We start from the raw sequence: 14,728 nt of genomic DNA, 5'->3' as shown, positions 1-14,728 counted from the left end.
ATGTATATATGTATATATAAATCTACACAAGGAAGTCATACACGTATCTGCACATTTTCACTAACATATGCATGCTCATATATAGTTTTGCCACTTTCCCTAACAGAATGCATTTTCTCCATGCTTCTTTCCCTGGTATACTTTCTGCATGCATTGCTGTTGCTGTTTTAGAAAACAAGAGTTGCAAAGTGCAAGTTTCTGGATGTACTGATAAAATGATTATTGTCATTTGCCGGATTGAGCAAGACAACAAAAATATCAAAACATTGGCTACGCTGGAGGCGTCTAATGGGAGTTAGAGCCCAGCAACATCTGACGGATACCACATTTACTTCTTACCCTTGACCTGTAAAACCATGTACTGTTTCCATTTATCTGAATAACATGCATCTTAGCCATTGTCTGTATCTGGTGCTGCAGCCAGTACCTTGGCAGCCACAGTTGGGTTAAGACAGGGCTACCAGCTCATCCCTCTGGGTCTCAATAAGCAGTAAGAAGACTATAAAAATGACCCACTTTTGGGAGGCTATTTTAAGAAACCTTGCTGATTATTAGCCCTTGAGCCCACTTGTTGAAATGGAAACTTGTTTTTATAATTAACATACACAAAAACGTCACCTAGACAAAATCCTGCCATGACAACATTGTATTTCCTGCACAATCAACAAAATATCACAAATGTTCAAGCCACAATAAAAATGGAGGAAATCACATAGGTTGTCTGCTGAGAGGCACAATTATTCACAGGCTTTTCTGCACCAGCAAAGACACCTAAATTCTTGTGGGCATAAGCACAACTTGCGCTGAACTTTTTCTTCTGCAGACACACAAAGTTTATTAATAGCCACATACCAACATCCTGTTTCTTTGTCATGCCCAGAGAGGAACCAAGAGAAAGACAAGAAAGACTTGGCTTTTGCTCTTTGGTAACATAAGAGCAGATGTAGGGGACATTTTCCAGCCCTAGGACCACATTTGCTCATGGGCAAGTTTTGAGGACCACATTCCAGTGGTGGGTCTGGTAAAGGTGTTTGTGGCCACCCATCCCACACCATAACCCAGGCATAGGCAAATTTGGCCCCCCAGATGTTTTGGGACTACAATTACCATCATCCCTGACCACTGGTCCTGTTAGCTAGGGATGATGGGAGTTGTAGTCCCAAAGCATCCGGAGGGCCGAGTTTGCCTATGCCTGCCATAACCCATCCTCTGTCCAGGCAAGCAAGAAGTACTCTGATAGTTCAAGAACACATCCCAGCAAGGTAAAACCACCAGAAGAGAGTGCAGAGCTGGACCTTTGAGGGTTGTGCCCCAGGAAAGGTGCATGAGCTAAGCCCTTTGAAGATCCAGATAGAGGTTCCCCATCCCTTGTATTAGAGATACATGGCCCTATTTGTACCCAAGAATATCATTGCTTGGGGAAGGATTGTAGCTCAGTAGTGAAGCACATGCTTGTGTCAAATGCAGAAAGTCTCAGGCTCAACCCACAGTTTTAAAAATACCATCCAGGGTGTCAGGCGTCAAAGGATCCAACCCCCTACGGTAGGTTGCCAGGAACGGATAAGACAAGGAAAGTTCTTACCAATGCTATTTGTTCAATATTCACTCAGAAAGGCTTAGAAATGCAGCCTCTTGGAGTAATGGTGTTGCTCTGAGTGAAACTCCACTCCCTCCGTCCCTCCCACTTTCTCATGAGTCATCACTATGGGTGCTGGGAAGGGCCTTTTGCCTTTGAGCTCTTTGCTCTCCTACTTGCGAGGCCCACTGTGTTCTGGGAGGCGGGGTCTGGAATGCTTTCTAAAGACACTGTGTCTGTCAACTGTCCCTGTTCTGGTGCTTCTTCTTCCTCCTCCTCTCCCATTATTTCCCAGCTTTCCCCTCATCTGCCTCTGAGCTGTGACCTCCCTCAAACCTCTGTTGTAATTCTGAACTGTCTTCTTCTTCTCTGGAAGGGTCAGGCTGGGGAAACGGTTGTGGCAATCACACAGGGTCCCCGGACGTTTCACCATCTATTGATCCCTGTGCCACCACTTTATTTCTCGCTGCCACCACCCAGGCCCTACCTGGTACAATACTGAGTCCAGTCAGAGTTAAATTGGAACATAAACTTGTGTTTATTTATTGCAGTTTAACAAGCGTGTGGTTTCATAAATGGTATCGGTCAATTACAATCATGGGGTGCCTATCCAGACCTATAACTTCTGCTACCTCCTCTCACTCACTAAACCACCTCTCAGATATTTACTTGTCTTCCTAGCTCCTAACTATTCCTGACTCAGCTTATTTCTCTACATTAACTCAACCTACCCCCAAACTCTATCCCAATTCACTCCCACTCCACCCAACGAACTCCTCCCTTTGCCTCTGCCAGAGCTGGTTTCATAGTCCCACTGACTCCACCCCCTGGGTCCTGATTGGTTAACCTGTTTAACTATTTCACCTCCAGCACTCTCATATGTTAACGCCACAACGGTCTCCACCATTCCTCCTCTGTCCAGTCCCTGACACAGGGTGGGGTTCAGCAAGAAATTGGGGTGGGGTCTCAATCTATACTGGGAGCAAGTTCAGAGGCCCACATGCTTATGTTTCCTTTTTTTAAAAAAAAAAGTTTGTTTATGCATACTTCTGCATACCCTCCAACCGTCCTAGTTTTAATGGGACATTCCTGGAATTACAGAAGCCATCCCGGCTTATGAATTCATTTTGGACTGTCACTGGGATGAACTGGCACTTTTAGCTGGCACTGATACTTGCAGTGGTGCTATGCTCCCACCACAGGAGCTGTCAGGCTTCAGGAATCTTCAGGGAAGGTAAGCAGAACAAAGGAAAAGGAGGCTTCTTACCAGTTAGAAACTTTAATGATCACAGATTCAGGTAGGTAGCCGTGTTGGTCTGACGCAGTCGAGATAAATTAAAAAATTGTCCAATAGCACCTTAGAGACCAAGTAAGTATGTTCTGGGTATAAGCTTTCGTGTGCATGCACACTTCTTCAGATTCTTCTGTGTATCTGAAGAAGTGTGCATGCACACGAAAGCTTATACCCAGAACATACTTAGTTGATCTCTAAGGTGCTACTGGACTATTTATTTATTATTTAATTATCACAGTGAGAGAACCATCCCTAGGAATGAAGGTGCTCCCAAATAAGGGTTCCACCCACTTCCTCCCTAGTCACCCACATCACTACCGCATCTTGTAACTACTGTGCTTTCTGTTCTGCCACTTTATCAGCTCTTCTTGACCTTGGGCTGAGCGGATGAATGCTTTCCAGAGACAGTGAATTTGTTAACACTCCCCCAGTGCTTCTTCTCCTAACTCATGGGTAAGCAAAATAAGGCCCAGGGGCTGGATCCGGCCCAATCGTCTTCTAAATCTGGCCCATGGACAGTCCGGGAATCAGTGTGTTTTTACATGAGTAGAATGTGTGCTGTTATTTAAAATGCATCTCTGGGTTATTTGTGGGGCATAGGAATTTGTTCATTCCCCCAAAAAAAACATAGTCCACCCCCCCAAGGTCTGAGGGACAGTGGACTGACCCCCTGCTGAAAAAGTTTGCTGACCCCTGCTAACTGTTCCCCATCCAGTATTTCTCAGCTTCTTCCTTCTGAACTATGTTCCTCTGCAAACCACTGGTCCAAATCTATACTGTCCTCCTGCTTCTGGGAAGCTAAGATTCGAGATCCTGATCAGGAGAAGGGGGAGGGGGAGGCTCCCACCATTACTCCTCAGAGCAGCCCTCTTCAGCATGGTCCCTGACAGGAGCCACCTCCTAGGGGCCGAGGGGGTCTCTGGTCCCCCAATCAAATATTTGAGGAGGCTGGGGCCTCCCAATGTTGAAGGGCATTGCCATTCAAATGGTCTGTGTGTGCCATGTCATTGATTATGTGGGACGTGGCTTACCTGCCCCCCCCCCCGATATTTTATTCAAGTTGGCACCTCTGCCTCTTGCACTAGCAGCTGACTCACATAGCACCCATCTTTTGGTGCCTCACTCTGTTGTTGTTGTTGTTTAGTCGTTTAGTCGCGTCCGACTCTTTGTGACCCCATGGACCAGAGCATGCCAGGCACTCCGGTCTTCCACTGCCTCCCGCAGTTTGGTCAGACTCATGCTGGTAGCTTTGAGAACACTATCCAGCCATCTCATCCTCTGTCGTCCCCTTCTCCTTGTTCCCTCCATCTTTCCCAACATCAGGGTCTTTTCCAGGGAGTCTTCTCTTCTCATGAGGTGGCCAAAGTATTGGAGCCTCAATTTCATGATCTGTCCTTCCAGTGAGCACTCAGGGCTGATTTCCTTCAGAGTGGAGAGGTTTGATCTTCTTGCAGTCCATGGGACTCTCAAGAGTCTCCTCCAGCACCATAATTCCAAAGCATCAATTCTTCGGCGATCGGCCTTCTTTATGGTCCAGCTCTCACTTCCATACATCACTACTGGAAAAACCATAGCTTGAACTATATGGACCTTTGTTGGCAAGGTGATGTCTTTGCTTTTTAAGATGCTGTCTAGGTTTTCCATCGCTTTTCTCCCAAGAAGCAGGCGTCTTAATTTCGTGACTGCTGTCACCATCTGCAGTGATCCTTGAGCCCAAGAAGGTAAAATCTCTCACTGCCTCCATTTCTTCCCCTTCTATTTGCCAGGAGGTGACGGGCCCAGTGGCCATGATCTTCGTTTTTTTGATGATGAGCTTCAGACCATATTTTGCGCTCTCTTTCTTTTCCCTATTTTCATCAGCGGAATGTTGGAGGATATGCTTCTGCAAAAAAAAAAAAAGGTGTTGAATGTAGCTTTGGCTCTTAGATCCTGGCGAGGATCCAATCATTGTCTCAATGGCTATGGTGTCGCTGAAATATTTACAAACTTTCAAACTGTTCAGCAATTATATGATAATTCTCTGTCCCACTGTTTACTATCTCTGACCGCTGTCCTTCCCTCTGTGAAACTTTTCTGTCCTCAGTGCTCACTATCAGCTTTCATCTGAAGCTGTTTGTTTACAGCTTCAGATGAAAGCTGATAGTGAGCACTGAGGACAGAAAAGTTTCACAGAGGGAAGGACAGCGGTCAGAGATAGTAAACAGTGGGACAGAGAATTATCATCAGGAAAAGGAAAAAGTAAACTGTTTTCTAAGTAGTAGTGTTGTGAGAGAATGGCGAGTCTAGTAGGAATAAAGGAAATGGCTCTGCTCCAGTCTGAAAAGTTCTCCCTCCCTCCCCATGACTCTTCTTTTGGCCCATGTGCTCATCCCTAGATGTCAACTGTGTTTCCACCTTATCTCCACGTTTCTAGTAGGAAGGAAGGAAACAAAAACCAAGTCAAGTTATGGACTTGAACAGCTGTTTGAAATTCAGCAGGGATGATCATGAGGCGCCCTCTACTGGCTCTCTTAGGTACATTCACTGCAAGAGGAGTAACACCAGTGCTGTCCATCAGATCTCAGGCTTATGTACACTATCTCAAAAATTGCCTTGCGGGCTGCCTGTTCCTGCATTTTGAGGGGAATGAACCACATGACTTTTCAACTGTCAGTTTTCCTGGAACAAAAACCTACTTTTTTTTCCAAATGGGCAGTAATGTGAAAAGGTTTGCTAAAATTATTACATGCCACTGTGCGATGTAACGTGTGTTTGCCATATTGCCGTTTTGGGGTTATCCCATTTCCCCTTGTCTCTTCCACATGATGGAAGAGTATTCAAGCAATACGCACTTTGAACCAATTTTTTATTTGGCAAATGACAGGAGGGTGCTAAATACAGTGGTACCTCGGGTTACATATGCTTCAGGTTACATACGCTTCAGGTTACAGACTCCGCTAACCCAGAAATAGTGCTTCAGGTTAAGAACTTTGCTTCAGGATAAGAACAGAAATCAGGCTCCGGCGGCACGGCAGCAGCTGGAGGCCCCATTAGCTAAAGTGGTGCTTCAGGATAAGAATAGTTTCAGGTTAAGTACGGACCTCCGGAACGAATTAAGTACTTAACCTGAGGTACCACTGTACTGCAAAGAAATTGTTGAGGTATCACAAATGGGTCATTGACAACAGGTTGTGGGATTTTAAAACTTATTGGATTTTGTCTTGAAATAGTAAATCCAGTATAAGTGGGGAGATACCAGCGGACCAGCCATCTTTCAGTCTTAGCTTTAACTTGTTCACTGCAACACTACCTGGGAACCTGTGGCCTTCTGGATAATGTTGGACTACAACTCCCATCATCCCTTTTCAATAGCAATGATGGGTGGAATTGAAGTGGAGGGCCAGAGGTTTGGCTTTTGCTTGGATTTCATTTATGTAAGAACAGTGCGTCCTTCCTGCCTGCAGTGCTAATTAGAACACAATTACCTCTTCATAGAGCTTTCGTCCCAATTTGTTTGTGAGGAGATACATTACATCACTTCAAGCAATTGCATTCCCATCACTTTCCTTACAGTGAATAGTCAGATTTTCTGAAAGTGGGTTTCTTGTGCAAGAGAGCAAAATCCGCTTTGATTGTGCAACCTGAGTTTGCTAGTCTAAATCCTATCTGCAAAATAGTGATAGACTGGCTCGCAGAGTAGATTTTAGCCCTTCCTGGACCCAGGACCCCAGGAATTACAAGGGACTCAGGCATCATGCAAAGTAACTCCCCAAATTCACAATAGTATTATAGGAATTGTAGTTTAGTGGGACCTCAATAATTCTGTTGGTCACTAGCCTCACCCCCACCCTGAAGAACTACAGTTCCTAGAGTTCCCTGGGAAGAATGAATGCCTGTTGTGGTTGAAATATCAGGGAGAATTCAAGACAATGCAAATTCTCCCCAGGTCTGAAAAACCCACATAGATTTTCAAGAGTCCTCCATCGATCAGGGAATTAAAGAGAGCCTGAGACCAAGTCAAGTGGATCAGCAAGCCTGATCTTTATTGTGATACTGCTGCAACAGGGTATCCCTTCTAAGTAGCCAGAAAATCCCAAGCAATGACAGGTTACAATTTTTATACCTATTGGTTACAGTGTCATTTTTCCGATACCCACCTTCCCTTAGTGTCAGAACTGCATCATGTACGCATCAGAAGAGGTTGGGTTGGGGTTGGACTAAATGACCCTTGGTGTCCCTTCCAAGGCCACGATTTTATGATTCTATGACAACAGAAGACCGGTTACTTATTGGAATGTGTGTTATAATGGGTGGGGGAGATTGAGAATAGCTTTACATTGACATATTTAGAGAGATTAGGTTTCCATTATAAACTGTGGTTGTACTGGGCCTCGGCCCAGTATACCTGAAGGAGCATCTCTGCCTCCATCACTCAGCCTGGACACTGAGGGCCTCCTCCAAGGGCCTTCTGCTGGTTCCCTCACTGCCAGAAGTTACAGGGAACCAGGCAGAGGGCAAGGAAATAAAGAACTATACAACTTTCAGAAGACCTCTGAAGGCAGCCCTGCATCGGGAAGTTTTTAATGTTTGGTGCTTTGTTATGTTTTATATATTCTGTAAGCCGCCCAGTGTGGCTGGGGAAACCCAGCCAGATGGGTAGGGTATTAATAATAATAATAATAATAATAATAATAATAATAATAATAATAATACAGTGGTACCTCAGGTTACATACTTCAGGTTAAGAACTTTGCTTCAGGATGAGAACAGAAATCGTGTTCCGGCAGCGTGTTGGCAGCAGGAGGCCCCACTAGCTAAAGTGATGCTTCAGGTTAAGAACAGTTTCAGGTTAAGAACAGACCTCTGGAACGAATTAAGTACTTAACCCGAGGTACCACTGTAATAATAATAATAACTATTATTTCCTCCAGGTGCTGGGAAAGGAAGATACAGTAACAACGATATTATCCGTGAAACAATATGTCGATTTCAAGATACAGACAGGATACATTCAAGCGTATTGATACATCCAAGTCTATCGATACATTGATACAGTGTTATTCGTCTTCCTTGGGGACATTTGTGCAGAGAGGTGGAAATAAAACTTTTATTTTGATGAAAGCAGAAGCTGGAGTGCTGTTTTCCTTTATTTGAAAACTTTAACAAGAGGTTTGCGCTGGTAATTGGAGTCCCGCTGTTTTACGGGGCCCCCTGCTGCTTGATTGACAGGGCTCTGTGTCTCTTCGTTTCAACGTGCCATTGCTAGCACCGTATGTGGAAATAGGCGTGTTTTGCAGACTCAGCTTCTCCGACCTTTATCATAAAGAATATCGCTTACCCTTTCGTGGGGCGTTGCGCACGTGTTGGGGCCGGGCTGCTCTATTTAAGTGAAACCCTAGTGTGAGGCAGAGGTGTGCTTCGTAATTTCTTATGAGGTGGCGATATACCTTTAAGAGATTCGCTACATTTTGAAGGGAAATCCTCTGGGAGGTTTATAGAGGCGGGCGGAGAAGAAGACTGCTGGTGGGGAGTTGCGTTTGAAGCAGGGAACATCTACCGCGCCTGTCAGAATAAATGCTCCCTTATTTTCGTTGAACTGATACGTTCTTTGGGTAATGAACCACGCCGCTGAAGTGTGCCCATCCAGTCAAAGAGCGCCAAGGAGAGTTGCATTTGAGTATGTGGTTTTAGCAGAAAGGATATAAAGGATTAAGTAAAAATGAATTGGTGAAAGAGAGAAGGTAAAATTATAATATGTTAACATAAATTATTAGGATAAAAACAAAGTTGGAAGGATTTGCTGGAATATTTAATTGAATTAGAATACAAAAATGGGAGGCGTGAGGAAGTCAATGAAATAAGTGAATGTAAATAAGTGAGTTAAAGGTGTGACTTGTTTTTTATTTCTTTTTTCTTTTTTCTGTTTTTTGATGATGTATTGTTTTTTTTCTTCTTTGACTGTTTTTTTTCTTTTTGTAACCTTTAAAATCGTAATAAAAATTTATTTTTTAAAAAAGAGAGAGTTGCATTTGAGAAATGAGCATAGCTGTCAACTTTTCTTGCGAGGAATCCTATTCGGAATAAGGGAATTTCCCTTTAGAAAAGGGAAACGTTGACAGCTATGGAAATGAACCAGTCTCTGTGTTGCGCTTTGCTCACTGCCTGTCAGCAGGAAATCAGTTCCTTCCCTAACCGCTGGCAAACCCCTCCTAGCTCCTCCTGCAAAGGGGTGGACAAAAGCAGGAAATGTATCAGAGAAAGGAAAGTATAACTGGAGTCCTTGAACTATCGCAGTCGGATATCTGCTAGCAGAAATGGCTCGGGATTTCAGCAAGTATCTCCCTTGGTCTAGCTGCCAGCTTGACCTGTTTGTGGTGCTGTTAAGCTGTGGGTGGGAAGACTGCCTCCTGGGGGGACCGCATCACACCTTTCTGGGACAGCAGTGGTCAAGAGAGGACTTGATCGCTGGGGCCTCTTGTCCTGACAGACAATCCAGGCCAGCTTGGCGAATGAGGAACTTGTCCAACAAAACTGGAGAGGCTCCAAAGAAGAGAGAAAGCCCAGAGTGATCCAGAAGAGGCAGCCAGAGGGAGAAAGCGAAGATGGGCACCAGACGCCACCGGGTGAAGTTCATGGGGATGATTCTGAGCAATGCTGTGCCACCAGGAAGACACACACACCTCTACCATTTGCTATCGCTGCATCCACTTGTCTATCCAGGCTGGACCCAGCTTCAGCTCCTTGGTGGACAGGACTCAAGAGCTGGAAAAGGATAAACAAGGCAGGCTCCCTGACCTTCCCCATCTCGCAGACTCTCCTCCCTTCTCTAGGAGAAACTGGACAATACGCTGTGGCAACCAGAACAGCGCAAGGGATGCCAAGAAGGAGGACTTTGCTTTTTGGAGGTAAGAGGGAGTTTATTGTGGACTTGGCTCTTGAGCGCTTTTCTCAGGGTCCGTCGTCCTTCTCAAAATGCCAGCCTGTACCTTTTCTTCCTCTCATCTGCATTTCCGACAACTGCAGAAATAAGTGACAGTTGTGCATTCTACGCCTGCAGCCACCGTGGAAGCCCTTTTAGGAAGATAAGGAGACTCCTTATGACTATGCCAGACAGTTGGTTCCTCCAGCTCAGGACTAAGTACAGTGGTACCTCGGGTTAAGAACTTAATTCGTTCTGGAGGTCCGTTCTTAACCTGAAACTGTTCTTAACCTGAGGTAGCACTTTAGCTAATGGGGCCTCCCGCTATCGCCGCGCGCCTCCACGCGATTTCTGTTCTCATCCTGAAGTTCTTAACCAGAGGCAGTGGTGTAGCGTGGGGGGGGGGGCAGGGGGGCAGCCGCACCGGGCGCAACATCTGGGGGTTAGGGTTAGGGGGCACAAATCCACGGGTTAGGGAGCGCAAATTACTTGCCTTGCCCCGGGTGCTGACAACCCACGCTACGCCACTGACCAGAGGTACTATTTCTGTGTTAGTGGAATCTATAACCTGAAGCGTCTGTAACCTGAAGCGTCTGTAACCAGAGATGCCACTGTACTGACAGGCAGTGACTCTTCAGGAATTCAAGTAGGGTTCGCACCCAGCCCTTGGCGGAGATGACGTGTCAATGGGTGACCTCTGTTGCCATATATTCTGCTGCTGCGCGCTCCTCACCAGGAGCAGATTTGTGCAAAGACCTGTAATTAAGCAAATAAACGTTTGGGGCGCTTAATGCTCTGAGCGGAGGAAAGGAGAGAGTATGTGTGTGTATGAATAATCTTCCCATAAATTAATTCCTAGCCTTCTCCAACTGATGTTCAGCTTCAGCTTACAGCACCCAGGACTCGTGTTGTTGAGAAGGGGAGGGGGGAAGCAAATCAGTGCTGAGATTATTGTTGCTGTTCTTTCTAACTTCTCCAAGAACTTCCTGCAGCAGGAAGTAGCCCTGCTTCCTGGAGTTATCGGAGAGATTTTTTGGTTGTTGTTTTCTGCGGGTGGGGAAGAACAGCAGCAGGAGGAGGGACATTTCCCTTGCTGCAGGGCCGCATGCAGCATCAGAGTTCGTTGCAGAACAGGAACTGTAGAAAATAAACCAGTGAAGTCGGGTTGGTTGGTTTTTACTTGAACAAACATACAACCTTTATATTACGTTCTTTATATTGAAAAAGAAAACCATTATTAATTATATGTTATTAATATTATTATTAGCCACCCTCAGGGCTGGATTTAGGTTTGATGAGGCCCTAAGCTACTGAAGGTAATGGGGTCCTTTATATGTCCAGCTATCCTTTGTCAACAACAAATTGTCGCTGTTTTTTGTGTTGAATACATGCTGTATGGTAATTTATGGAGCCAATAGGTATCTAAAGCCATTTGCACATAACAAAATATGGACATCATAGGAGCCGACGCAACACAAAACACTGTTGCTGTATGGAGGTTTTATTTTATTTGTTTTTTATCTTATATTTTGGAAATGTACATCCAGGGTTGTTGTTTTTCCTAACCTATAGCTTGTTTTGCTTATACAGTGGTACCTCGGGTTAAGAACTTAATTCATTCTGGAGGTCTGTTCTTAACCTGAAACTGTTCTTAGCCTGAAGCACCACTTTAGCTAATGGGGGCTCCCGCTGCCGCCGCACCGCTGCTGCGCGATTTCTGTTCTCATCCTTAGCAAAGTTCTTAACGCGAGGTAATATTTCTGGGTTAGCGGAGTCTGTAACCTGAAGCATCTGTAACCTGAAGCTTATGTAACCCGGGGTACCACTGTACATAAATCTGGCACTGGTCACCCTTCACCAATAGATCCCAGGGCAGCTTACCACAAGTTAAAATTCCGTATTAAAAACAATTTGAACAAATTATGCTAACAAATGTTATTGGTCACTTTAGCTACAGCCAAAAAGCAGAAAAGGGAAGAGGTGAACAAACAATCTTAGAAGCATGTTAAAATAGATGTGATAAAATCCTCATAATAAATAGAGCTTGTATTGAGTGGTTTGACTGAGCAAGACAGAAGATACTTGAGGGTGACAGATGAGCAAATGGATTTCTTTGAGTATTTAGCCCTTGGGTTTTCATACAGCTTACATATAGTGTTATCCCCAACTGAGTCACATCAGCAGATGCCAAATCACTGATCTCTAGGAATATTTTTGTATCCAACATCCAGAATTTTAGTTTTCATTGTCTGGAACCTCAGAAATGCAAACATCAGAAATGATTTTGAAGAGATATGGAGGGTGTTCGTAGAACTTATATTGTTAAAATGGAAAGGGGTTAAACTAACACAAGCTGTCAAAATTCTGGGAGGCTGGAGAGTTATAATGGAATGGTCTCAGTGGTGGGGTGCACATTTTTATGATTATTTATGTATGGTTACTTATTGATTTAATAATAATAATAATAATAATAAATTTTATTTATACCCTGCCCTTCCCGGTTCAAAAACTGGGCTCAGGGTGGCTAACAACAAATTTAAAACACTTTAAAACACTTAATTATAAAAGCAGCATAAAATACAGTATAAAAACATGAACAACAATGAAATTCAAAAATCAAAAATCAATCACATAATCCCCAGGGCTAGCTGGCTGAATTGGTCCTACTTGGGCCAGCGAGGAGGCCAGGGGAGAATTAGCTGTGGGGTCTCAGAGCGGGTGATCTTCATAAAAGGGGAGGGGGAGGGAAGAGAAGGGAAATGAAAGATCAGGCTGAATTCAATTAAAGGCCAGGTGGAATAGCTCTGTCTTACAGGCCCGATGGAAGAAGGTTAAATCCTGAAGGGCCCTGGTCTCATAGGACAGAGCATTCCTCCCATTCGGAGCCATCACTGAGAAGGCCCTGGCCCGGGCGGAGGATAGTCTGACTTCCTTAGGGCCCGGGACCTCTAAACTATGGTTATTCATAGACCTTAAGGTCCTCTGCAGGGCATACCAGGAGAGGCGGACCCCGTAGATATGAGGGCCCTAATAATAATAATAATAATAATAATAATAATAATAATAATAATGAAACTCAAAAAAGGAGGGGAGGGAAGTCGAGGGGGAAGTACAGTAGATTTGTAAAGACCTTGTTTTTCTGGCTAAAATGTTTGTAAAAGTTAGGGGGGAGAGACATTTTGGTGCATGTCCAGCCTCTGTTAGAGGAATTTCCTCACTTGGAGCTTCCTGTGTTGTTGACCTCCTTCACTGGCTCTTGCTGGATTAAAACATGACTGAGAGGTGAGGAACCATGCAATTGTTTGGACACAAGAGCCACCTTGAACTCTAAAAATCCTCTGTTTAGAAGCCTGCTGGACCATCTCAAAACATCTATTGCAAAGGAAACTTCTGTCATCTTATTAATGTTAAATGCATTACTATTTCTTGTCAGCTTTTCCAATCCAAATAAAAATTCCAGGTCTCAACCTGGAGATAAAAAAGGGGGTTGCAAACATCGTGCAAAGCGAAGGGAACGTTATTTTCAGACTAATAATAATAATAATTTTATTATTTATACCCTGCCCATCTGGCTGGGTTTCCCTAGCCACTCTGGGTGGCTTACAACATATCTAAAAACGTAATAAAAACATCAATCCTTAAAAACTTCCCTAAACAGGGCTGCCTTAAAATGTCTTCTGAATGTCATGTAGTTGTTTATCGCTTTGACATCTGATGGGAGGGCATTCCACAGGCGGGTGCCACTACCGAGAAGGCCCTCTGTCTGGTTCCCTGTAACTTGGCTTCTCGCAGGGAGGGAACCGCCAGAAGGCCCTCGGCGCTGGACCTCAGTGTCCGGGCAGAATGCTGGGGGTGGAGATGCACTTTGGGTATACTGGGCAGAGGCCGTTTAGGGCTTTAAAAGTCAGAGCCAACACTTTGATTTGTGCTCGGAAATGTACGGGGAGCCAGTGAAGATAATAATAATAATAATAATAATAATAATAATAATAATAATAATAAATTTTATTTATATCCCGCCCTCCCCAGCCATAGCCGGGCTCAGGGCGGCTAACAACAATAAAAACAGTACAACAGTACAACACAACACTCTAAAATCATTCATTATAAAATTAATTCAAAACAAACCACTGGCAACCATTGGGCCAGAGCTCCGCGAAGATTGCCGAAGGAGGGAGTCAGGCTGTGCCCTGGCCAAAGGCCTGGTGGAACAGCTCTGTCTTGCAGGCCCTGCGGAAGGATGTCAAGTCCCGCAGGGCCCTAGTCTCTTGTAACAGAGTGTTCTACCAGATCGGGGCCACAGCCGAAAAAGCCCTGGCTCTAGTTGAGGCCAGCCTAACCTCTCTGTGGCCTGGGACCTTCAAGATGTTTTTATTTGAAGACCGTAAGTTTCTCTGTGGGACATACCAGGAGAGGTGGTCCCGTAGGTACGAGGGTCCTAGGCTGTATAGGGCTTTAAAGGTTAAAACCAGCACCTTAAACCTGATCCTGTACTCCACCGGGAGCCAGTGCAGCTGGTATAGCACAGGGTGAATGTGATCTCGCAGCGAGGACCCCGTAAGAAATCTCGCTGCAGCATTCTGCACCCGCTGGAGTTTCTGGGTCAGTCTCAAGGGCAGCCCCACGTAGAGCGAGTTACAATAATCCAGTCTGGAGGTGATCGTCGCATGGATCACAGTGACTAGGTCAGGGCGAGAGATCCTTTAAGACCAGTGCTATGTGGTCCCAGCGGCCACTCCCAGACACTAGTCTAGCTGCTGCATTCTGGATTAGTTGTAGTTTCCAGGTCACCTTCAAAGGTAGCCCCATGTAGAGCACATTGCAGTAGTCCAAGCAGGAGATAACCAGAGCATGCACCACTCTGGTGAGACAGTCTGTGGGCAGGTAGGGTCTCAGCCTGCATACCAGATGGAGCTGGTAGACAGCTGCACTTGACACAGAATCGACCTGTGCCTCCACG

General features: G+C 45.0%; 1 protein-coding gene across 1 annotated transcript in view; it reads left to right on the top strand.

Moving 5' to 3' along the window:
- The first annotated feature begins 9,617 nt into the window (after positions 1 to 9,617).
- LOC309337204 (C-type lectin domain family 2 member D-like) overlaps positions 9,618 to 14,728 on the top strand; it is a 115,073-nt gene continuing 109,962 nt past the window's right edge. The window contains exon 1 of the mRNA XM_081853945.1: positions 9,618 to 9,754. Coding sequence (XP_081710071.1) covers positions 9,724 to 9,754 — 31 coding nt within the window. The 5' untranslated portion in view covers positions 9,618 to 9,723. The remainder of the gene's footprint in view (positions 9,755 to 14,728) is intronic.

The sequence above is a fragment of the Podarcis erhardii genome (genome assembly GCF_964252035.2).
Source record: "Podarcis erhardii genome assembly, chromosome: 2".
Taxonomy (NCBI): domain Eukaryota; kingdom Metazoa; phylum Chordata; class Lepidosauria; order Squamata; family Lacertidae; genus Podarcis; species Podarcis erhardii.
Note: the sequence above shows the minus strand (reverse complement) of the source record. Positions and strands in the feature narration are given on the sequence as shown.